Source organism: Neoarius graeffei, chromosome 24, assembly GCF_027579695.1.
Source record: "Neoarius graeffei isolate fNeoGra1 chromosome 24, fNeoGra1.pri, whole genome shotgun sequence".
Classification (NCBI taxonomy): domain Eukaryota; kingdom Metazoa; phylum Chordata; class Actinopteri; order Siluriformes; family Ariidae; genus Neoarius; species Neoarius graeffei.
Window position 1 is genome coordinate 60,518,143 of NC_083592.1, and position 26,475 is coordinate 60,544,617.

The window sequence follows — 26,475 nt, forward strand, 5'->3', positions numbered from 1 at the left end:
CTATGGCATTCCACACAGTCTTGTAAGTGACAATGGACCTCAGTTCTGCTCTGAAGAATTCAACATGTTTCTGAAATCCAATGGAGTCAAACACATTCGCTCAGCGCCGTACCACCCTGCCTCCAATGGCTTGGCAGAGTGCTTTGTGCAAACGTTCAAACACGCTCTGAAATCTTCCAGAGGAACTACACCAGTGCAACAGCGTCTAGATACGTTCCTCCTGACCTACCGCAACACCCCCCATGCAACAACAAAGGAAACCCCAGCAATGCTGTTCATTGGACACAAGCTGCGTTCTCGACTGGATTTCCTGAAACCAAGTGTTGCTGGAGCACTGCACCAGTCACAGGATGCTCAACAGCAACAACGTCAACTACACTCCAAAGAGAGACAGTTTGACTTTGGTGAGCCAGTGCTCATGTGTGATTATAGGAGGGGGGAGGATAAGTGGACACAAGCTGTGGTGATCGAGAAGACCGGACCAGTATCGTACAAGGTAAATGTGGGAACACAAGGGGTCTGGAAACGTCATGTGGACCAGATGCTGACTCGTCCCGAGTCAGAGCCACAAGAGACTGCAGTGAGTCTTCCTGGGAGTCCTCCGTTGTCGCTACCTCAGACAACCACACTTGGTACCACACCTAGCCCGAGTACACCTCAACAGAAGGAGGATACTGATATAGTGCCACACACACCACCTAAGACACCCAAGACACCACAGCCCGCAGAAACGGCACACATGGAACATACAGAGACAACAGAGACTGTACGACGTTATCCTGTGAGGATCACACGTCCGCCAGTACGTTACAGTGATCAATGAACATCAGCAAAAGAAAAAAAATTGAAAAATATTTGCCATTGCAGAATGTTGTTTGATGGTTTTGAGTTTTGAAACTTAGAAGTGGTTATAAACCGTAACATAACTCTCCTATTTTTCTTTAATGTTATTAAGAAGTAAAGAAAGAAAGAATCTTACCTTTTATGTAGTGTAAAGGGGATATAATCTCTTGAGTTGGTTTCAGAAGAAATGTTTTTGTTATTGACAACAAACCTTAGTGGGGAAGAGATATGTTATGTATGAACCTAGATATATGCCATACCAATAGTTACCACAAGAGGGCAGACCGCCACTAGGGCATATAGGGATACTGAATGTAACCACTAGCAGAACAGGACAATAAAGAAGTGAGTGAACCAGCAAGAAGCATGTCCTCCGTGCTCTGTGTGTCGGGTAATATTGTTTACTTAGTTACACTATAAGGGAGCAACATAACAGGCGCAGTCACAGGACGCCGTCTTTAACAGTTCATGCTTTTGAAACTTCTGCCCTGCTAGATCTGCTCCAGGCAAATGCAAGTGCTATTATTGTGAAATGGAAGCATCAAGGAGCAACAACAGCCGAGCCACAAAGTGCCTGTAGACCATGCAAACTCGCCAAGTGCTGAAGCGTGTAAACATCACCACTCCCCTCTGTTCCATTACTCACTACAGGGAACTTCATGGGTGTGATGGTTGGGGCACACGTACTTTTGGCTATAAAGTGTATGGACAAAGTGCTGCTACTAATACCTTTGAAAATGTTGATATAGTCCATGTTCACCTGTACGGAGGTGCAATTTTCTGCAGAGTGCACCACTATTATGAATAATTTTCCCACAAACCTTTGGTCATAAAGTGCATGTGAGCTATATATACTGATTCAGTCTCTGTACGTGTGTGTGTTTGGGGGGAGGGGTTGTATGCATGCGTGTGTTACCCCGTGTCCAGCTGTGCAATACACAATGGTGTGATTCTCCTCCGCCCGTCTGCGGTTCTTGTCTCCACCTGTTTCTTCAGCAGGTTCTGAAACAGTTTTAAGTTAATTTTAGTTTGATTTCAACTGATCGTGAAGCATTTTTGTTGTAACTTCAGTATTAAACACACGCTCGATTCTCCACTCATTTTAACAGGAGATTAACTCCCTCTCTCATGCTTAATCACTACTACTAATACTATAGTACAGGTGTTTCAACCACTGGGCCGTAGTGGGTAGTGAATTTTTTTTTTCCAAGTTGAAGCCAATTTTTACTTGTAGTGGGGTACAATTTCTGGGTTATATCAGACGTCACATTCGCCTCATTAAAGGAACAGTCCACCGTACTTCCATAATGAAATATGCTCTTATCTGAATTGAGACGAGCTGCTCCGTACCTGTCCGAGCTTTCCGCGACCTCCCAGTCAGTCAGATGCAGTCAGACGCGCTGTCACTCCTGTTAGCAATGCAGCTAGGCTCAGTATGCCCAATGGTATTTTTTGGGGCTGTAGTTAGATGCGACCAAACTCTTCCACGTTTTTCCTGTTTACATAGATTTATATGACCAGTGACATGAAACAAGTTCAGTTACACAAATTGAAACGTAGCGATTTTCTATGCTATGAAAAGTCCGCACTATAATGACAGGCGTACTAACACCTTCTGCGCGCTTCGGCAGCGCATTGATACGGAGCCCAGATATCAATGCGCTGCCGAAGCACGCAGAAGGTGTTAGTACGCCTGTCATTATAGTGCAGACTTTCCATAGCATAGAAAATCGCTACGTTTCAATTTGTGTAACTGAACTTGTTTCATGTCACTGGTCATATAAACCTATGTAAACAGGAAAAACGTGGAAGAGTTTGGTCGCATCTAACTACAGCCCCAAAAAATACCATTGGCCATACTGAGCCTAGCTACATTGCTAACAGGAGTGACGGCGCGTCTGACTGACTGGGAGGTCGCGCAAAGCTCGGAGAGGTACGGAGCAGCTCGTCTCAATTCAGATAAGAGCATATTTCATCATGGAAGTACGGTGGACTGTTCCTTTAAGCTACGGTCACACTACAGCTCGCAATGCTTTGCAATGGTTATCGATGAAAATGAGGCGTTTTGGCAGCAATGCATGGCGATATGCATGTGAGCTAGAAATCCTTTCACCTCACACAGCAGGTGAACACTTAACTGTCACACCTTTGCACGCTTGAGTGGCCGCGTATGCTCATGGAGCATGTTGTGCGCGCGCTTAGGACCCAGTCATTATGGGAAACACCCAATGCTGATTTGAGCGCAATCAGCACATGCAGATACGGATGCTATTTTCACAGAGGCTTTGCGAAATATCACTGTAACGTTTGTTTCTCACCATGTTTATAACCCCCCCTCCTAGAACTGCCACCTTATTGTGGTGGAGGAGTTTGTGTACTTGAATGATCCTAGGAGCTATGTTGTGGGGGGTATTACACCCCTGTTAGGGTCTCCCAAGGCAGACAGGTCCTAGGTGACAGGCCAAACCAAGAGCAGTTCATCAAAACCCCTTATGAAGAATAATCAATCAAGGACCGTGACGTCGCCCGGTATGGCGCAGCCGGGGCCCCACCCTGGAGCCAGGCCTGGGGTTGGGGCTCGTATATGAGCGCTTTGTGGCCGGGCCTTTGCCCACGGGGCCCGGCCGGGCTCAGCCCGAAGTGGTGACGTGGGCCCGATCTCCTGTGGGTTCACCACCCACAGAGGTAGCCGTAAGGGGCTGGTGCAGTGTGGATTGGGCGGCAGCCGAAGGCAGGGGCCTCGACGACCTGATCCCCGGACACAGCAGCTAGCTGTTGGGACATGGAATGTCACTTTGCTGGGGGGGAAAGAGCCCGAGCTTGTGCGGGAGGTTGAGAGGTACCGGCTAGAGATAGTCGGGCTCACCTCCACGCACAGCTTGGGCTCCGGAACCCAGCTCCTCGAGAGGGGCTGGACTCTCCACTTCTCTGGAGTCGCCCATGGTGAACGGCGGCGGGCTGGTGTGGGCTTGCGTATATACCTCCCCAGCTCAGCCACCATATGTTGGAGTTTACCTCAGTGAACGAGAGGGTCGCCTCTCTGTGCCTTCGGATTGGGGAGAGGGCTCTTGCTGTTGTTTGTGCCTACGGGCCGAATAGCAGTATAGAGTATCCGGCCTTCTTGGAGTCCCTGGAAGAGGTACCGAGAGATGCTCAGACTGGGGACTCCATTGTTCTACTGGGGGACTTCAACGCTCACATGGGCGACGACAGTGACACCTGGAGGGGCGTGATTGGGAGGAACGGCCTTCCCGATCTGAACCCAAGTGGTGTTTTATTATTGGACTTCTGTGCTAGTCACAGTTTGTCCATAACGAACACCATGTTCGAGCATAGGGGTGTCCATAAGTGCACGTGGCACCAGGACACCTTAGGTTGGAGGTCAATTATCGACTTTGTTGTCGTTTCATCGGATCTCCAGCCCTATGTCTTGGACACTCGGGTGAAGAGAGGGGCTGAGCTGTCAACTGATCACCACCTGGTGGTGAGTTGGAGCCGCTGGCGGAGGAGGAAGCCGGACAGACCTGGCAGGCCCAAACGTATGGTGAGGGTCTGCTGGGAATGTCTGGCCGAGCACTCTGTCGGGGAGGTCTTTAACTTCCACCTCCGGAAGAGCTTCTCCCAGCTTCCGAGGGAGGCGGGGGACATTGAGTCTAAGTGGACCATGTTCTCTACCTCCATTGTAGACACGGCTGTTCAGAGCTGTGGCCGCAAGGTCTCCAGTGTCTGTCGTGGCGGCAATCCCCGAACCCGGTGGTGGACACCGAAAGTAAGGGATGCCGTCAAGCTGAAGGAGTCCTATCGGGCCATGTTGGCCTCCGGGACGCCTGAGGCAGCTGACCGGTATCAGCAGACCAGGCGTGCTGCAGCTCGGGCAGTTGCGGAGGCAAAAACTCGGAACTGGGAGGAGTTCGGTGAGGCCATGGAGAAGGACTATCGGTCGTCCTCGAAGAAATTCTGGCAAACCGTCTGGCGCCTCAGGAGGGGGAAGCAGTACTCTGCCAACACTGTTTACAGTGCACGTGGGGAGCTGTTGACCTCGACTGGGGACATTGTCGGGCGGTGGAAGGAATACTTTGAGGATCTCCTCGATCCCACAGTCACGTCTTCCATTGATGAAGCGGTGGCTGATGACTCAGGGGTGGACTCGTCCATTACCCCAGCCGAAGTCACTGAAGTGGTTACCAAGCTCCTCGGTGGCAAGGCACCGGGGGTGGATGAGATCCGCCCCGAGTATCTCAAGTCTCTGGATGTTGTGGAGCTGTCTTGGCTGACACACCTCTGCAACATCACATGGCGGTTGGGGACAGTGCCTCTGGAGTGGCAGACTGGGGTGGTGGTCCCTCTTTTTAAGAAAGGGGACCAGAGAGTGTGCTCCAATTATAGGGGAATCACACTTCTCAGCCTCCCAGGGAAGATTTACTCCAGGGTACTGGAGAGGAGAATTCGGCCGATAGTCAAACCTCGGATCCAGGAGGAACAATGCGGTTTTCGTCCTGGTCGCGGAACACTGGACCAGCTCTATACCCTTCATAGGGTGCTTGAGGGTTCATGGGAGTTTGCCCAACCAGTCCACATGTGCTTTGTGGATCTGGAGAAGGCATTCGACCGTGTCCCTCGTGGTATTCTGTGGGGGGTGCTTCGGGAGTATGGGGTTCGGGGCCCTTTGCTAGGGGCTGTCCAGTCCCTGTACGAACGGAGCAGCTTTGGGTAATGACCGAAAGAACAAGATCACGGATACAAGCGGCCGAAATGAGTTTCCTTCGCAGGGTGGCTGGGCGCTCCCTTAGAGATAGGGTGAGAAGTACAGTCACTCGGGAGGAGCTCGGAGTAGAGCCGCTGCTCCTCCACATCGAGAGGAATCAGCTGAGGTGGCTCGGGCATCTCTTTCAGATGCCTCCTGGATGCCTCCCTGGGGAGGTGTTCCAGGCATGTCCCCCCGGGAGGAGGCCCCGGGGAAGACCCAGGACACGCTGGAGGGACTATGTCTCTCGGCTGGCCTGGGAACGCCTCTGTGTTCTTCCCGAGGAGCTGGCTGAGGTGTCTGGGGAAAGGGAAGTTTGGGCTTCCATGCTCAGACTGCTGCCTCCGCGACCCAGCCCCGGATAAGCGGAAGAAGACGAGACGAGATGTTTATAACCCTGTTTAAATACTATGCTTTATGATTCTGCTTTCTGTTTTGCTTTTGAAAATATCATGGCTGCTAATAAACACTCTTCCTGCACTTAGATCCATCTATCTTGTAGTGTCCTGATCCTCAGATCTTTAATCCAGACACACACAAAAAGTTGTTCTCCTCCAGGCTCTTCCAGGTTTCCATCTGTATGTCTGTGAAGAACGATGTCTGCAGCACCAGGTAGTCTGAGATGTCGGGGAACTCAACGGATGGATCATTTTCCAACTCATAGGAAAAATCCTTCTTTGTTAAGGATCTAACCTCATTGAGTGGTTTCTATATCCACTTCTTCTGAGTGTACTTCTTGGTTTTAATAAGTTGCTTATTTACTGAACATAAACATGGCAGTAAGTTCTTGTGTTAATGGACCAGACTCCACTTTTGGATCATTAATCCCTTTTAGCTGAGAACGACCTGCATGCATGGGTTTGGCTTCTGGAACATCCATACAGTTTTAAATACAATACCTACAATTAAACACTGTTTATTTTTATTGCATTTATTTAATTCTTGGGCTCCCATCTGTAACAGGGAGTGATGTTGCATCCCTTTAATACACTTTACAATAGGTTATTAGATTCTAATAGAAGAGATGAGCCAAAATAATTGGGGATCTTTTTTAAATGGACCTTGACTCGTTACAAGTCTGAATAGGTGGGGCTTAAAGTAGAAAAGGTTGAGAAGCCCTGATATAGTACACTACTACTAACCCTAACCCTAGTGGTTAGCACGGTCGCCTCACAGCAAGAAGCTTCCGGGTTCAAACCCAGTGGCCAGCGAGGGCCTTTCTGTGTGGAGTTTACATGTTCTCCCTGTGTCTGCGTGGGTTTCCTCCAGGTGCTCCGGTTTCCCCCACAGTCCAAAGACATGCAGTTAGGTTGGCGTGGAGTGGCCTTGGGCTGAAGTGCCCTTGAGCAAGGTACCTGATCCTTGACTGCTCCCCGGGCGCTCTGGTGTGGCTGCCCACTGCTCCGAGTGTGTGTGCGCGCGCGCGCACACACGTGTTCACTGCTTCAGATGGGTTAAATGCAGAGGATGAATTTCACTGTGCTTGAAGTGTGCATGTGACAAAGGTTTTCTTCTTCTTCTACTAGGGGGAAGCCATGACCTAATGGTTAGAGAAGTAGCTTTAGGACCAAAAGGTCACTGGTTCAATTCCATGGACCAGCAGGAATGGCAAGGCACCTAACCCCCAACTGCTCCCCAGGCTACGTTGTATATCGCTCTGGATAAGAGCATTTGCTAAATGCCTGTAATGTAATGTACTACTACGAATAATAATAAAAGTACTGAAATTTATACACAGCACTTCAAAATGGTAAAAAGATAATTCAGTAAAAACATTAACTAGTTAACAAATGAACTAACACAGCACGTTAGATAACCATGTTAGATCCAGTAATGTCACCATGGCAATGTCTGTTCATCTACAAATACAAACATGTCCATAAATAGTGTGTCACAATGGCAGTGTGTTATGACATCAGAACACACATGACCACACCCATTCTCCAAAAATAGCTGAACCCCTCCCCTTATTCTCAAGTGATTACTGCTTTATTGGTACTGTGTATGTATGTATGTATGTATGTATGTATGTATGTATGTATATTCCCATATGATGCTATACTACATACTTGTGTGTTTTATATGAGATGTATGTGTGTGTCTGTATGTATATATGTGTCTATGCAGTATGTTTATGCCTCATGTGTACCTTCCTGATGTCCTCCAGTGATTCGCCATTCACCACACTGCTCAGTTTAGGGAGTGGGGTCTCTGTGCTGGACCCCAAGGTTCCACTGGAGGTTCGGGTCTCCTGCTGGTACTTCAGCATCTCAGGATTCTCGATGATGGTGGAGGAAAGCTGCGTTTCCATGGTGATGGCCAAGCTCTTACCGTACATCTTCTGGTGAATAGAATTCTTGGGGGAAAAAAAAAAAAAAGTGCTCAGGGGCCTTGAAATGAACTGTGTGTGTGTGTGTGTGTGTGTGTGTGTGTGTGTGTGTGTGTGTGTGTGCACGCGCGCACCTTCTCCTCTTCATTGAGTGGATCTCCAAGTTCATCCTGAGAGAAATCCAGAAAGGCCACAGTGCCATCCATCGAACACACCAACAACCCTAAACCATTCAGTGTCCTACACACACACACACACACACACACACACCACTTTATCACATCATTACACAAAGGGGAAAAAAAAAGGAGAGAGAGAGAGAGAGAGAGAGAGAGAGAGAGAGAGAGAGAGAGAGAGAGAGAGACACAGACACTCACCAGGTGATGTCCATGATGGATTTGTCAAACAGGTCATGAATGACCACCAGTGGGCGCTTCAGAGAGGTCAGCTACACACACACACACACACACACACACAAGTATAACCTGTAATGCACTGCAGGCGTGTGTACAGAACAGGGAGCAGGAAGTAGGTTGCAGGAAGTAGGGAGAAGGGAGGAGTCAGTAGAGAGCAGGAAGTAGAGAGGAGTAAGCAGGGACGTTGGGAGCATCAGAACTACACATCAGGTTTGTGAGATTGTGTGTAATATGGCATCATCCATCTGTGCCCCTAACTAGTGCAGATGACGGTATGGTTTTGGACTGGTGTAGGCTGCAGTGAGGCTTAGAAAAGAAAGGGGGCGTGGCCAGGCACATGTAACATGCACCATGTACATAGAGTTAAAAGATTTTGGCCAAGTGATCACTTTCTGAGCCACCATTACCAAAACAGAAATCATCTGCACGTAGCCGATATCCTGAAAGCTCCAGATCACAGCAACCAACACACAGCAAATTAGAACAGAGAGCTCTTCAGTGGTTTTCAGATGACCCCATTCCCACACCTCCATGACCTGGAGAAACAGGCCACAGATTTCAGCCAGGCACTTAGCCACCTTTGGAGTTCTGTTTCTGTCTAAAACAACACTTCAGGTACTGCTACGCAGCTTGTTATGATTCAACTGCTCAGTTTCAAGAGCACCTGATTCACCTGATCACATTTTTGGAGAACCGGAACCTGCCATGTCCAAGCTCAGTGCGCTCTCTTGGGTTTGCCCTCTTACCCTCACTGTAAACACACACTCCTCACCTGTACCAGTACTCAGCAGTACCTGCCATGACCAGTACTACTGTGAAGCTGTTATAACGGGTATACAACCCCGATTCCAAAAAAGTTGGGACAAAGTACAAATTGTAAATAAAAACGGAATGCAATGATGTGGAAGTTTCAAAATTCCATATTTTATTCAGAATAGAACATAGATGACATATCAAATGTTTAAACTGAGAAAATGCATCATTTAAAAAGAAAAATTAGGTGATTTTAAAATTTCATGACAACAACACATCTCAAAAAAGTTGGGACAAGGCCATGTTTCCCACTGTGAGACATCCCCTTTTCTCTTTACAACAGTCTGTAAACATCTGGGGACTGAGGAGACAAGTTGCTCAAGTTTAGGGATAGGAATGTTAACCCATTCTTGTCTAATGTAGGATTCGAGTTGCTCAACTGTCTTAGGTCTTTTTTGTCGTATCTTCCGTTTTAAGATGCGCCAAATGTTTTCTATGGGTGAAAGATCTGGACTGCAGACTGGCCAGTTCAGTACCCGGACCCTTCTTCTACGCAGCCATGATGCTGTAATTGATGCAGGATGTGGTTTGGCATTGTCATGTTGGAAAATGCAAGGTCTTCCCTGAAAGAGACGTCGTCTGGATGGGAGCATATGTTGCTCTAGAACCTGGATATACCTTTCAGCATTGATGGTGTCTTTCCAGATGTGTAAGCTGCCCATGCCACACGCACTAATGCAACCCCATACCATCAGAGATGCAGGCTTCTGAACTGAGCGCTGATAACAACTCGGGTCGTCCTTCTCCTCTTTAGTCCGAATGACACGGCGTCCCTGATTTCCATAAAGAACTTCACATTTTGATTCGTCTGACCACAGAACAGTTTTCCACTTTGCCACAGTCCATTTTAAATGAGCCTTGGCCCAGAGAAGACGTCTGCGCTTCTGGATCGTGTTTAGATACGGCTTCTTCTTTGAACTATAGCGTTTTAGCTGGCAACAACGGATGGCACGGTGAATTGTGTTCACAGATAATGTTCTCTGGAAATATTCCTGAGCCCATTTTGTGATTTCCAATACAGAAGCATGCCTGTATGTGATGCAGTGCCGTCTAAGGGCCCGAAGATCACGGGCACCCAGTATGGTTTTCCGGCCTTGACCCTTACGCACAGAGATTCTTCCAGATTCTCTGAATCTTTTGATGATATTATGCACTGTAGATTAGGGCTGCTCGATATTGGAAAAAATCAATATCACGATTTTTTCAGTAAATATCGATATCGCGATTTTTAAAACGATATACACCTTTTTTTAAAGCCCCGATCATCAACACCCGAGGCACCGGGCCACATTTTTATAGTACAGGCCTCATAGGCTACCTGTCAACCCTTCCCGTTGTACCCTGAAACGCCTTTTACTTAAACTATTTCCTGTGCAAGCGCGTATTTTGCATAGGGCCTATAGCCTGCACAAGGCTCATGTTCTCCTCACTCAACATTTCCGATCACAGAGGATGGAGCCAGCGCTGGTATTACCAGTGATTACTGCGTAACGTCCACACTAGCTCGTAGCCAGCCAAGGATAAAATCTCTCTCTCTCTCACACACACACACACACAACAACGTAAGCTTGTGTGTTGTTAAGACACCAACATTAAACACGCACACACACAGACTGGCCATCGGGAGTAGCGGGAGTTTTCCCGGTGGGCCGGTGGTTCAGTGTGGGCCGGCGGAGAAAAAAAAAGTTGCGCGCTGGCCTTTAATATGATAAGCAATGTTAACAGTTTAACTGTTAACATTGCTTATCATATTAAAGGCCAGCGCGCAACTTTTTTTTTCTCCGCCGGCCCACACTGAACCACCGGCCCACCGGGAAAACTCCCGCTACTCCCGATGGCCAGTCCGTGTGTGAACACGCACAATATAGAGACAAGTCCTTAAGAATTAACATACATGAAAATAGCTCAGCGGCATGTAAACATTCCCTGAAAGTGTAGGTGGCACTGCGGCTAGATGCTACGTGAAATGGCACAAGGCAAACACCATGCGTCGCTCAGTCAACAGACAAAATCCACGAACCCAGTAGTCCTCCTACTACTGTGGGTTAGTGTTCTGTGGCCAAAAACACCCTACGCACAGTCATTCCAAAACATCCCCACTAGTTGCAGGTTATGTCTCAAATACAGATATGCGTTGTGGATTAAGCGATCTATTTTCAAGCATCAGGCTTCTCTTCCTTCATCTTCCAAATGTGGACTCCGCTATCTTTTTGGCATGTCAGCATTGAAATACCATTTGCAGAGATATTTCACTCACCATTAAGAAAAATAAAAGCAACACATGATTAGGGCTACATGATTAGCAGGGGGACACCGTTTTAAGCGCACGGAATTTTAAAAACAATGTAATTACATCTGAGTCCGTCTACATCGCGCAATAAACCCGTCCTTAGCAGAACCTACTTCAAAGCATGATGCTAGCTGCAGATGCACAAGTCAAAATCAAATGAACCCAAGTAAACATGCCGCGGCGGGCAACATTAATAACCAAATTGCCTTACCTTAAAACGCTGCCTTGACCACAGGATGACTCGCAAATATTCCACTTAAATCCACACGGTTTAACACATCTAACACAGCTAGCAAGCTGGATATGTGCTAATATTGTTGTGCTTGTTTTCTTCCGTAGATGCCATTTTTACATTACCCAGTCCCACATCCAAAAATATGACGTAAATATATGTTAATTGTATTATTATAACTATTAGCAAGCAAATCAAACAACATATTAAGAAATCAATATATCAAATCACCCGACACGTATGAAAACAGAAGAACTGATTTTTTACTGTTGCGGAGATATCGCGGGAGTAGAATGGATGACGTATACAAGGCTACGGTGTGCCTTAGGGGACAGAAGGGTTCGTTTTACCTTACAAATGACAAAAAAATCGTTTCATATCGATATTATGAATTTTGATATCGTTTGACACCAATATCGATATCGTGATAAAAATACGATATATTGCACAGCTCTACTGTAGATGATGATATGTTCAAACTCTTTGCAATTTTACACTGTCGAACTCCTTTCTGATATTGCTCCACTATTTGTCGGCGCAGAATTAGGGGGATTGGTGATCCTCTTCCCATCTTTACTTCTGAGAGCCGCTGCCACTCCAAGATGCTCTTTTTATACCCAGTCATGTTAATGACCTATTGACAATTGACCTAATGAGTTGCAATTTGGTCCTCCAGCTGTTCCTTTTTTGTACCTTTAACTTTTCCAGCCTCTTATTGCCCCTGTCCCAACTTTTTTGAGATGTGTTGCTGTCATGAAATTTCAAATGAGCCAATATTTGGCATGAAATTTCAAAATGTCTCACTTTCGACATTTGATATGTTGTCTATGTTCTATTGTGAATACAATATCAGTTTTTGAGATTTGTAAATTATTGCATTCCGTTTCTATTTACAATTTGTACTTTGTCCCAACTTTTTTGGAATCGGGGTTGTATAAAAATCACACACAGCTGAAATCATACGCCTTTACAGTCTTTACACAGTGTGTACACTGCCAGCTGGCCATTCCACACTGACTGACAGGTTATCGGTTCCAGTTTTGGACACCATATAGAATAGAATGTCTTTATTGTCTCTGCACAAATGAACTAAATTTCATTGTACATCATAGGAGAGCAAAGCTGCTGTGTACGTGCACACTGCCATGCTTGGGCACTTCAACCTAACCGCATGTCTTTGAACTATGGGGGAAACCGGAGCACCCAGAGGAAACCCACACAGAAATGGGGAGAACATGCAAACTCCACACAGACAGGCCCCTGTCAGCCACTGGGCTCAAACCCAGAACCTTCTTGCTGTGAGGCAACAGTGCTAACCACTACACCACCATGTTGTACGTCCATGACAGAGCACATGATTTAACACACAGTCGCTCTCAGTCTGTACATATTTTTAATCTTCTGGCTGTGTACAGATTACACCATTATGGGGGGTGTTGTTTTGTTGCTCTGCTCCAAAACAGACAGCAGGTTATTAAGAATCATACAGGATACAAAATAGGAGAAAGGAAAACATTGCAAAATAAAATACCATTTATTTTTGTTGATCTTAAAGCTGGAGAAACAATTTTCTCTCAGACACTTAAAGTTTCCAACCTGATGATCTTCATGATGGTGGAAATCAATCAGCAATTCATCATACATTCATCACTCATCCCAAGCCTACTACACAGGGGTAAATAATGAACATATAAATATTTGTACCCGTGTGTGTGTGTGTGTGTGTGTGTAGGGTGGAAGATGACATTACCCAGACAGAGAGTGAACGGTCTTTACTGCCCACAGCACAGCAGCAGTACGGATTAGTGGATTTGGATGAGCTGCCATTCCTCGGTTTCTTCTTAAAGATCTTCGGGTTAAACTTCTACACACACACACACACACACACTTTTCAATTTACTAGGGAAGGTGCTCCTCTTGGTCTTCATCTACTGCAGACAGATTCAGCAGGAATGTTCTATAAAACACGACACTGTGACTCTGTTGAAGGTCTGAGCCCACGCTGTGACAGACCCTCACCACCCCAACATGTGAGGAGGGTCAAACAGAATAAACTGTCTAACATGACTGTATTACAAATAAATTTAATGTAAATAAAGGAAACCTGTAGAAATCATATCATTATGATGATGTCTGTCTCACCAAGACAGAATTAAAGGTCAACGTTTAATTCATACAGTTCCCGTCAATGTTTGGACACACCCACTCATTCATAGGTTTCTCCTATATTTTTCACATTGTAGCACAATATTGAAGACATTTTTTTCCCCGAATTGTAGTGACCTTGGGTGTGAGAAAGGCACTATATAAACTGAAATGATTATTTATTATTATCAAAACCATGAAACAGCATAATGGAGGTGGAGGCGGGATCAAGCGCTGATCTGAGGACGGAGAGAGCAACCCGGGGAGGTACGGGTCAGAGGGGTCACACCAGCAATGGATTTAATTAACGAGGGAGCGCTGTACTGCAGTGAAGAGCAGAACACATCAGAGGGAGAGAGGAAAATCATGATGCAGCACAGAGCTCTGTCTCTGTGTGTGTGTGTGTGTGTGTGTGTGAGAAGTTGCCAAGTGCGTCGAAGAGTGAGACCAGTGTCTAAATAATGCCTCTGAAAAGAGCAGAGTTAAACAAGTTGCAAATAAACGTCAGTGAAACAGCCCACCACTCCCTGTCACCTGGAATGCTTTTCAATTAACAGGTGTGCCTCGTCAAAAATTAATTGGCGGAATTTCTTACCTTCTTAATGCGTTTGAGATCAAACAGTAAATAATAAAAATACAGTAAATAGCCCGATTCCACAACTGTGGTATTATGTCAAGAACCAAACAACTAAGTAAAGAGAAACAACATCCATCATTACTTTAAGACATGAAGTGACTTTTAACTAATAAAGAAAAACACTGAATTAGCAGGGGTATCCAAACTTTTGACTGGTACTGTATAATTAACATTATTTAACATAATTTTAAAAATGTATAATAATTTCTCACCACGACAGTCACAGCTTTCCGATGTCCCACAAAGTCCATGTTGGTTTTCCAGCCATCACGTTCGATGATCTGCGCCGTCGGACCAGAGTTATTCATCGCATGAGCTGAAACCAAGTACTGACCGTCAGGAGACCAACTGAGGCGCAGAACGTGAGTGGTTCCTCCACACTGAACACAGAGAGCACAGGTTCTCCAATTTACTAAACCAATTTAAAACATTTCACCATGCAACTAAATAATCTGTGTAACCAGGTTGACTCTGTACTCCAGTGAATAACGAGAAGAACAGCAGTGTGAGTACTGAACTCAATTCATTCTCACCCTGCTGCTGGAACACTGAACAGTCAGTACTGAACAATGAGGAATGTGTAAAGGACAGACATTGGATGCTTATTATCTTCCTTCTGCTTAAAGCAGATACACAGAACCTTTATTTTTAAATAAATTTCTGAGTGGATAGTATCTCCATCCTTGACTCTTGTATGCTGCATAAATGGGAATAAAAAAAAATAATTTTATTTTTGAGAGTTAAAATCGACCGCAAAGTTGGCATTGGAGCTGCCCTGCTGAGCCAGCCATGCCTGAGTGTGTGACGTTACTATGAGAACCCGTTTTAAGGCCGAGGCCTTTTACAGCTATAGACCAAAGTCATATAAATAAAAATTTATGGTGAAAGTAAGAAAGAAATAGCGTTACCGACTCGCTCAACTAACACTGATTTGACTTCATTCATTGTGGGTTGACTCTCATTAAAACAGGATGGGTGTTAAAACTTATGCAACATACATGTACAGTAAGCCCTCAGTATTCGCGGGGGTTAGGGACCGAACATGGCCGCGAATAAGCCAAAATTGCGAATACTTGTAACCCCCCCCATAAAACTGCTCTTTATGTAGCGCACGGTACTCTCGTTGATGCCGTAGTGACGAGCCACTGCCGCAAAACTCTTCCCTTCCTTTAGCATATCGAGAAGTCCTACCTTCTCCTGCAGCGTCATTACCTTCTTCTGGTGCTTAGGTTCCTTGGCAGGAGCCTTAGAAGATGCAGAGCGTTTAGGAGCCATTGTAGGGCATAAAAATTATTCAAAAATACCAAGAACGCACAACACGCGAACAAGTCTGAACTACAGGAACCGCGAGACTGTACTGTACAATGCGCTCATTCGTATCAGCCAATGAGCAGCAGCCCGCCATTCAAACTTAAGCCAATAGCGAGCGAGCATTCGGCTCCGAGAATGTAGCAGTGCGTAAACGTTCGCAGTGCGTAAACGTTCGATATGTTCGCCGCAAATGACCGCGAATCGCTGAGATTTCCGCGAATGTATAGGAGATATGTTCTATATAAAATCCCGCGAATATGTGAATTCGCGAATACTGAACCACAAATAGGCGGGGGTCTACTGTACATGCATGCATTTTCACTGATAAAACATAAAAGGCTCATTAAATAATCAGATGAACTGAGAATCACATTCTGAAGCAAATTAAATAATCTTATACCGGTAACTTAAATACACAATACAAGTTACGTATTAATCTAAATGCCTGTAAACATCATGTTTTTTTTTTTTTTTTTTATCCAAATGAGAGTCGGAGCCTACCCATCTGTGTTCTCGCTTCTTGAAGACCAATCTTGTAGCTGATTGTTTCGAAACAATCCGACTTTCAATTGTTCATTCAGTTCTCCGTTCATTCGCTTCTTCCACGCAAGGGCGAGATGGCAGCAATATCCAGTTTAGAAATCAGACGGCTGCTCCACTCATTCTCGGTTTTGTCCATACGGAGTATTCCGCCATTACTGCTCGGCTCAGGCAATTACTAAAACCCGGGACGGAACGGGACGTCACCGGTTTTAGCAACAACCGCGGGGAGGTCACTGCCCGAGCGATGTGTCCCGTCCCGTTCCATCCCGGGTTTTAGCAACAACCTTCAGCTCACTCCGGGAGAACTGGTGCAACTGAACTTTGCTTTTTAAAAAAACAAATAAAATAAATACTTTCCTTTTCTTGTAGTTTTATTTTTTATTTAATTGTTGGTACTGCACCCTCTTTCAATACGGGCTTATAGCCAACGCTCCTCAACAGATCAAAGGTTTCGTACAAGGTCTCAGTAAAATGTGCAGAGGAGAGGAGACACCACTTCGTAGGCGCCCAATGTGCCCGTGAACTTCTCGCAAAACGCGTCCAAATCTTTGCAGTTTGAACATTCTTGGACCATGAATGCAATGTAAATCCACCTTCTGTCGTGTTGCTGCACCGGCCAGCAACACATCTATATGGCATGGCGATAAATTAGCTCAAAATGGAGGATCGGCGTTGCAGTCAGCTCTGTGTTTTAGTAAGTGATGATGAGACCGCTAGACTTCCTGCTGTGACGTTACGGACATCCAGGTCATTCACTCAGATCGCTACCTATATAAATCACTTTAATCATAAAAATTACTATATTAGATTTACTGTTAATGCTTAAAACCATTCTTGTGCCATTCTTGAGGTCTCAAGACATTTATAAACAAAAGTGAGGCCAGGGCTCTGCATATCTGCTTAACTCTGACAAGACTGAAGTACTTGTACTCGGATCACATACAGCTAGAAGTAAGTTTTCTGATTCTACAGTAACTCTGGATGGCCTTTCTGTTTCTTCACGTGCAGCAGTAAAAGACCTCGGAGTGATTATTGACCCCAGTCTTTCATTTGAAACTCATAACAATAACATTACCCGGATAGCTAAGAAATTTAATGTCACTACACGACACAAAAAAACTAGTTCATGCTTTTGTTACCTCCAGGTTGGATTATTGTAATGCCTTACTGTCTGGATGTTCCAGTAGGAGCATAAACAAGCTCCAGTTAGTTCAAAATGCAGCAGCAAGAGTCCTTACTAAAACTAGAAGTAATGACCACATCACCCCTGTCTTATCCACACTGCATTGGCTCCCAATCAAATTTCGTATTGATTATAAAATACTACTATTGACCTTTAAAGCACTGGATGTTCTCGCACCACAGTACCTGAGTGAACTTCTGCTCCTCTATGACCCGCCACGCCTACTTAGATCAAAAGGTGCAGGCTATCTGCTGGTACCTCGTATAGTGAAGGCTACAGCAGGGGGCGGAGCCTTTTCTTACAAAAGCCCCACAGTTATGGAACAGCCTTCCAAGTAATGTTCGAGACTCCGACACAGTCTCAGTGTTTAAGTCTCAGCTGAAAACATCTCTGTTTAGTCAAGCCTTGTGTTAAGTGTTTATGAAGGAAAGGAGTAGATCTGGAGAGTCCGCAGGCACAGAGGAGTGTTTTAGCAAACTGGGATGTATGGATGCTGTCGCGCCCCCACCCCCCCACTCTCATTCACTCACTCAGGTTTGTTGATGTTGGAGTGGTTGCTGCTTTATTTCCCAGAGCTCCCTCATGACAGTGTTACCTTCTGGGCCTCCCTTTTAGTTTTTATAAATATATATTCAACTTTGTCATTGCACATGTCACAGGTACAAGGCAACGAAATGCAGATTGCATCGAACCAGAAGTGCATAGAAAAACAACATAAGTGTAATATACATAAAATATAAATGTACAGGAATTACAGGGTATGGAATGGTATAATGATATATTTACAGTATGTTCAAAATGTGCAATATGAATGAACTGTAGTGCAATGGTATGATACATAGATATTTGCAGTATATACAAAACACGATATGAATAAACAGTAGTGCAAATAGTGATAGTGCAATGAAGTCAGTTCAAGTCAATTCAGTTGGGGGGGGGGGCGTTGTGTGTGCGGAGGAGGGGACCGTGGGGGGGGGGGGTTCAGCAGTGAGACAGCTGAAAGAAATAAAAACTGTTCCTGAACCTGGTGGTTTTGGTCCAAAGGCTCTTGTAGCGCCTTCCAGAGGGCAGAAGAGTGAACAGTTTGTGTGCTGGATGACAGGAGTCTTTGATGAGGTTTATGACTCTCCTGAGACATTGCTTCCTGTAGACATCCTCAATAGGAGGAAGCGAGGCTGGGCGATCTTCACCACCCTCTGCAGTGCCTTCTGGTCCGAGACAGAGCAGTTCCCATAACACACTGCAATACAGTTGGTTAGGATGCTCTCAATGGTACAACGGTAGAAGTTCACCAGGATGTCTGAAGAGAGGTGGTTTTTCTTCAGAGTCCTCAAGAAAAAAAAAGAGATGCTGGTGAGCCTTCTTGACCAAGTTGGAGCAGTTGGTTGTCCAGGTGAGGTCCTGCGAGATGTGGATCCCCAGGAATTTGAAGCTGGTCACACGCTCCACTACTGCACCGTTGATGTGGATGGGTGTGTGTCAGCATTCCTCCTGAAATCCACGATGAGCTCCTTGGTTTTATTGGTGTTGAGCAGCAGGTTGTTCTCGCTACACCACACAGCTAGGTGGTCCACCTCCTCTCTGTAGGCTGACTCATCATTGTCCTTGAGACCCATCACTGTGGTGTCATCCACAAACTTGATGATGGTGTTAGTGTAATGTACAGGTATGCAGTCATGAGTACAAAGGGAATAGAGGAACAGGCTCATCACACAGCCTTGTGGTGTGCCAGTGTTTAGTATGAGGGTGGAGGAGCAGTGATGGTCTAAATCAGGGGTGTCAAACCTGATCCATAAAGGGCCGTGTGGCTGCAGGTTTTCATTCCAGCCATGCAGCAGCACACCTGACTTGGCTCATTCAATCAACTGAACTGTCTTCACACAGTCAAATACTTGCAGCCACACCCACCCTTGATTAAAGGGTGGGTGTGTCAGTTGATTGAATAAGCCAAATCAGGGTGCTGCTGCATGGCTGGAATGAAAACCTGCAGCCACACGGCCCTTTATGGATCAGGTTTGACACCCCTGGTCTAAATGAACATGTTGGGGCCTGTTGGTTAGAAAATCCAACAACCAGTTGCAGATGGGAGCACTGATGCCCAGATCTGTGAGTTTGGTGATGAGCTTAGGAGGGGATGACAGTGTTAAATGCTGAACTGAAGTCTATGAACAGCATTCTGGCGTATGTGTTGCCATTATCCAGGCGCGAGAGGACAGAGTGCAGTGCTAGGGAGACTGTATCCTCTGTGCTCCTGTTCTTGCAGTAGGCAAATTGGTGGGGGGGAAGACAGGATTTGAGATTTGTCAGGACCCGCTGCTCTAAACACTTTGTAATGACGGGGGTGAGTGCTACTGGATGGTAGTCGTTGAGACATGTTTTGGTACTGGCACGATGGAAGTGGCCTTGAAGCAAGTCGGAATGATAGCATGGGCCAAAGACATGTTGAATAAGTCCGTCAGGACCCCCACCAGCTCCCCAGCACACATCCGGGGATGCCATCAGGGCCTGCAGCATTATGCTGTAATAGTTAGGGCAGTGAGTATGTGCCGTCCTTGACCGTCATGCAATGAAGTAGTAAGGCATCTCCTTCCCGCCACTAGCCGGGGGGGGGGGGGGGGGGGGGGGGGCCTTGAGCAAGCACTAGCAACCCCTCACTCCCCCTGGTCAGGGTTACAACCAAAGACTGGACTCCGCATACTGTGCAGAGGAGACCACCATCTGGTGGTTCAAGGGGCAGGAAGGCGGACCCAGCAAAACGTTTGTGGAGCACGATCAGAGCACAGTACAACTCATAGAACACTGCTGGCCATGCACCGCATCCCGACCTAGCTCCAGCCATCCTGATTCTGTCTTGCCCTGGACACACAGTTAGGTCAGGATGAGAGAGTGAGGCTGACGGCTGTACAACTCTCCCTCACTTTAATCCAAGTCACACACAAGTTATAACTTCAAATTCAAATTCTGTGGCGATGGGCAAGTGGCAAAGCAGCAGGTGTGGAAACACTGAGAGCTGTAGTCACAAACCTGCACACAGGTGGCCCAGGGCATAGGGTCACTCTCTGCTGGAACAAAGCAGCAGCGGAATTTGGCAGCCCCCTGGGTGTCTGAGCAGCCCTGTTTAGGCAAGTTAGGTTGTCTTTAGGACTTGCTCAGTTTCTTATTTCTAAAATATAAAATACTCAATTTGGAGGGCCAGGTAAAGCCTCATGTGCACACCCTATTCTTAATTTCTGGCCAACACCAAGTCAAGAACTACCCAACAACCACAAATTTATATCCTTATACTAATATGCAAATGTAACGGTACAAATACTACAGCAAGCTTTAAGACCCATTTTTGGTCATTACACATTACTCATATTCAGCTAGGAATGTCATCTATTTGAGCCCTCATTTTAAAGCTAATTTTGTGTTGAGTTTTGAGTAATGTTGTACTCCTAAATTTCATGCACCTCCCTCTCCCCGTGCCCTCACAAACCAGCACGGGCACAGCCCGGTAGGACCATGCCTCGGGACGTTATTTGCCCCGGCGTGAGCTCACGTCCGCATCTTAAGTTTCCATATGATTCACTGCATAGACATATAAACACAGACACCGCATTGAGCTGGTGGCCCGTTGCTGGGATACGTCAGAGTGTCCGCCATATTGGATGTGGCAAATCTTCCCCGTAAACCAATGCAAGTAAATGGACTGAACTTCATAAAGCCCCTTTCTACAATAATATTTAACTCGATGCCTTTTATTCACCCATTAAGACACACGTATATATTTGGGAAACAAACAGGCATCAAAACAACATACATAACTTTTAACGTGATGGTTATAAATAGTGTGCGAAATACCCGTCAATATTCCGTGGGAGGTGTGACCTAAATTTCCTCAACATGCAGCAGGCCTATACCGGAATCAAGCTATCGGAAACTTTTTTTTTTTTTTAAATTCCGCTGCTACTATCGTAGGCTACTAACGATATCTACACATCAAGGCATGTTTTGGAGCTCAGCGGGGATCGTGTAGAATAATGTGCTGTGCTTACGCTGCTGAAGCCGTGCCGTGCCGTCTCCGCATCACTTTCATTAAATGCCGTGCAGATAGGCTATAAAATGTCTCCAAAAACAATTTTTGCAATATACAGTGCTATATGGAAAAAAATTCAATTAAACCATATTACAATGGGATTGCTCCATGTGATTGCTTCACATTCAGAAAGGTTAAAAACATTCATCATACGTTCAAAAACGTTCATCATAGTGTGGTACTGTATTCTCTAATCCTCACTGCTTATAACTCTACACCTACCCGGTGGAGATGAGCTGGGAAACTGAAGACTGAAGGAGCAGCTCCCTCTCTGATCCTGACTGTCTGTCTGACCTGTTCTGTCAAAATCCTCCGTTCTGAAGTGTTCACTGCAGAGCATGGATGACGGAGTAGCAGAAAACCCTTCCCGTCGCACAGCTGTCTCTCACTGCTTTTTCATGTCTTTATTTTTGGGAAACCTACATAGTATGTAAAAAGTTAGCTAAGCAACTAACAACAATCAGCGTAGTTACGAAGGAAATACTTCGTTGTTTGGAGACAGGTTTCACCGAGCGGCTATTATGCGCGAGACTTCATATTAGCCACAAAGTCAGAAAAATCTGTTCGTAAAATTACGTTATAATGACCAAATAAAATGAAAAGTATTTTTCCAGTCTCACCTGTGAAAGGTAATCCCATGTGATCTCGTTTGGACGGTAAACCTGTTGGTACAGTTAAACGCAGCACATGAATGAGGCATCTTTATTCTCAGCTACTGTCTAGATGCTATACCAGAGACGGTTGAAGAATCTCCACTTTGCCACATCCAATATGGCGGCGAGGATGACGTATGATTCTACGCAGAAGGCGGCGTCTATGTTTATATGTATATGATTCACTGATCCAGCCAACCTTTAAAAAAAAAAAAATTCATAACTCAGCCAATGGAGGTCCCAGCAAAGCCAAATTTTGCGTGCACCTCCCTCTACACAATCCCCTACGAACTAGCATGGGCCTCGGGACGTTATCTGCCACTGTGCGAGCTCCGCTCCTTGCCGTGTGCTTTAATGCGAGCCACGGCTCTAGGCAGGGAGCCCAGGGAAGCTCGCAGTTGGCCAACCTTTTGCATCGCATTTCTGTGCAATACACTGGGGAAAGTGATTAGCAATTCTTCAAAATTAGGTCGCATTTTGCAATGCGATACCAGCTATCTTGAACGCTGTTTATAAGCATGCTTTTCGCCGATGCTGTCAAATAAGTTGAGAAAGAGTGGATTTTACTCACCTATAAGCATCATCCCGGTCTTCATAAATATGGCTGGGGAAATTCCAACTTCGTTGTATGCGTACTGTGATTGCCTGATTCAAACGGAAGCGAGGGAGACGGCTAATCAAAATGCTCCTTACAAAATCGTTTGCTGTGATTTCCGTTAACAAAAACACAAATCTCTGGTCACAGCTGGTGAGCTTGCATATGGCCCTTTTCCACTACCCTTTTTCAGCTCACTTCAGCTCGCTTCAGCTCACTTCAGCCCGACACGGCTCGCGTTTCGACTAACAAAAAACAGCACGACTCGGCTCGCTTCAGCCCTGCTTAGCCCCTAAAACTCGCACCGTTTTGGAGTGGGGCTGAAGCGAGCCAAACCGTGCCGAGTGAGGCTGGGGGCGTGAGCAGACACTCCCCTGTGCACTGATTGGTGAGGAGGAGTGTCCTCACATGCCCACACACGCCCCGCGAGCACGCTGGGATCTGTAAACACCGCAAACCCGGAAGAAGGAGAATTACGAATTACGAGAATTATGAAGCCTTATGTGCCTCGCCTCATCTATACGCTCTTGCCAGTATCTGTTGGCGTTGTCGGTGACAGCAAGCCACAGCACCAAGACCAGCAACACTAACGACTCCATGTCCTCCATGTTTATTGTTTACTATTCGGGTCGTGAGACTACCGCTTAAAAGATCACTGATGTCACTGTTTGCGCTGCTTAACGACATCACGTGACGTCCACCCACTTTCGCTAACTCCACCCAATGTGTCCACCCACTTCCAGCCAGCACGGTTCAGCGCGGTTGTAGTCGAAATGCAACTCCAACAGCCCCGCTCAGCCCGACTCAGCACGGCACGGCTCAGCACAACTCAGCCGCGTTTGTAGTGGAAAAGCGGCATTAATGTACGAGAGGTCCTGCCAAACCCCCCCCCCGAAAAAAAAAAAATCAATCAATCTCAAGAATGACCTGTTTGGACGTCAAATCCACAGAAACCCGTGGAAAATTCTCACCTCTGCATTAAAGATAAGTATATTAATTCATATGTTCATATTAATTCATACGGAGCTTTTTTGTTTTATTTTATTTCTTTTTCTATTTTTTTTTCTGTGTTTGTGTACTTTGATGTTTGTTTGAGTGTTTTCTCCACCGGTGGTGGTGTAGCTCCGGACCTAGTTTTAGGCGTCGGTTCCCTCCAGGCCTTGGTTCGCCGTGGGCGATGCCTGCGCTCCCAGCTATGGACTGCAGTGAGCTCGTTGCTCATTTTACATCATGGTTGTCCAGCGCTCTGCGCTTTAACGCTTGGCGTGATGTTCCGAGTGATGTTGCTTGGTGGTGTCGCGGCGGCTGTGCAGGCAGTTTGGGACACACCAGCGCTTTGCGTGGCGGAGCTTCTCTGCTCACTTTGTGGATCCACGGCGTGATGTTGCTGACGGCGTCGCGGCGGTGGTGCTGGAGATGTGGGACTTGTTTTTGTGCGCCTTTTGGTGGGACTGTGGCTGCTACACCACGGGAATTACATCCTGACCCCTACTTGGTGGACTTTTTACTTTTTATTTCTTATTATATTTATTTATTTTTTCTTTCTTTGTCTACTATTGTAAAGCGTCCTTGGGTTTCTTGAAAGGCGCTATATAAATTTAACTTATTATTATTATCATTATTATGTTTAAAATTTACATCAGGAATTTATATATTTTTATAAAAAGATGCTTTGTGACCATATCTATTGTTAAAAGAGCTATACAAATAAAACTGACCTTGACTACTGAACACTGAGCATGGGAGAGAAAGGATCTGAGCAGAAAACCAGTGGCATGAAGTAGGGCTATACAGTGTCTTGCAAAAGTATTCATTCCTCTTGGTGTTTGTCCTGTTTTGTCTTTATTCCCCACCGAATTCTCAACACGCTGAGCCACTTCTTGACCACTTGGTCAAAGCCATTGACTCATTACGAGTGAAGTACCAAGATATAGGTGTGCTTGTTGGGGGAGATTTTAATCGGTGTCGAAGTAAATAGACTGTGTAGGAGTCATGACTTACAACAAGTCATCAATCAACCTACAAGGGGACAAGCAATGCTTGATCTCCTCATTACTAATTTATATCCATACTACTTAACCCCTACTGTGGAGGACCCACTTGCCAACAGCGACCACAATGTCGTGTTGATGCAGCCGAAAGAGAGTTCTTTGACCAACAAGATTGCAAAACGAGTTTGCAGACCCATTCGTGATTCAAGTCTGCGCTCATTCAGTCAGTGGATAACCTCCCATCAGTAGTATGAAGTTTTAACAGCCATTTCTGTGAAGGAAAAATCTGAGGCAAATGCATAATATCCTACAGGCCAAAATGAACCAGTTTTTCCCCATGAAATGTATACGTTTGCACCATTTAGATAAACCATGGATGACACCTGCTGTTAAATCTCTGACGTATGCACGTCAACAAGCCTTTGTGAGAAATGATGTCACCTGGAAGCATCTGAAAAATAAGGTGCAACGAAAAATCAGGGATTTGAAAAAGGCTCACGACAACGAAAAAATAAACTCACTGAAGAAGGAAAATGTGGTCCAGTGGCACAGATAAATCAAGTCTTTGTTCAATATGAATCGCTCTGAACTGGTCATCCATATTGAAGGTCTGAACAGTAGTGATTATCAAAGAAGAGCCAATGAAATCAACAACACACTAACCACCGTAATCCAGTCCTTGCCACCGATTGATCCATCACTGCTGCCTTCTTATCTGCCTTCACTCCCAGCACCATCGGTAGAGCCGTGGGATGTGTACAATAAACTTCTGAGGGTGAAAACTAGGAAAGGCGCAGGGCCTGATGGGATATCAGGCAAACTGATAAAAGAATTTGCATGTGAACTGAGTATGCCCCTTGCTGATATCTTGAATGCTTCCCTTCAACAGGGTATTGTACCCGAAGAGTGGAAATGCGCTGTTGTGGTACCTGTGCCAAAAACGAAACCACCTTCGGTCAATGAACTGCACCCCACATAATTGACTTCTTTGTTAGGCAAAGTTGCTGAAAGTTTCATCACTCAGTGGGTTGTGTCAGACATTAAATCTGAAATCGACCCCCAGCAATTCGGCTGTTTAAAGGGCTGATCCACAAATCATTGCCTTTTGGATCTAACAAACGATTTATTTAAGGCCTCCGATAAACCTGGTACCCTGAGCTCTTTGGTGTCAACAGACTACAGTAAAGCCTTCGACCATGTGAGCCACAACATAGCTATTTGCCGACTGATTGAGCTTGGATTACAGCCATCTTTAGTCAGATGGACCGCTGATTTCCTCACAAACAGACGACAGGTGGTCCATTATCATGGAGTCCTTTCTGACAGTGTTTCAGTAGCATGTGGCCTTCCGCAGGGAACACTCCTCAGTCCACTCATCTTTATAGCTTATATAAATGGTGCTGCACCCCAAGCTTCTTCCAAGAGGTGGAAGTTTGCTGATGATTTGAACTTGTTGGAAATCAGAAACTCCTCATCACAACCTTCGAGTATCCAACAAGATTTGACAGATTTGAATACATGGTCTCAGGAAAACCACATGGTCCTTCACCCGTGTAAATGTAAGGTCCTTCATGTCCAGTTCAGCAGGTCTCTGTATCCTCCCCCCTTGATCAAGATAAACAATATAGTTCTGGAATGAGTGGGAGTCATGAGGATCCTAGGAGTTTACTTG

General features: G+C 45.7%; 1 protein-coding gene across 1 annotated transcript in view; it reads right to left on the reverse strand.

Moving 5' to 3' along the window:
- Window positions 1-26,475, reverse strand: part of LOC132872632 (protein HIRA) — a 55,017-nt gene that overhangs the window by 19,243 nt on the left and 9,299 nt on the right. Inside the window, exons 8-13 of the mRNA XM_060907578.1 lie at window positions 14,662-14,829; window positions 13,418-13,531; window positions 8,294-8,364; window positions 8,051-8,156; window positions 7,737-7,943; window positions 1,760-1,845 (exon numbers count right to left, since the gene is read on the reverse strand). Coding sequence (XP_060763561.1) covers window positions 1,760-1,845; window positions 7,737-7,943; window positions 8,051-8,156; window positions 8,294-8,364; window positions 13,418-13,531; window positions 14,662-14,829 — 752 coding nt within the window. The remainder of the gene's footprint in view (window positions 1-1,759; window positions 1,846-7,736; window positions 7,944-8,050; window positions 8,157-8,293; window positions 8,365-13,417; window positions 13,532-14,661; window positions 14,830-26,475) is intronic.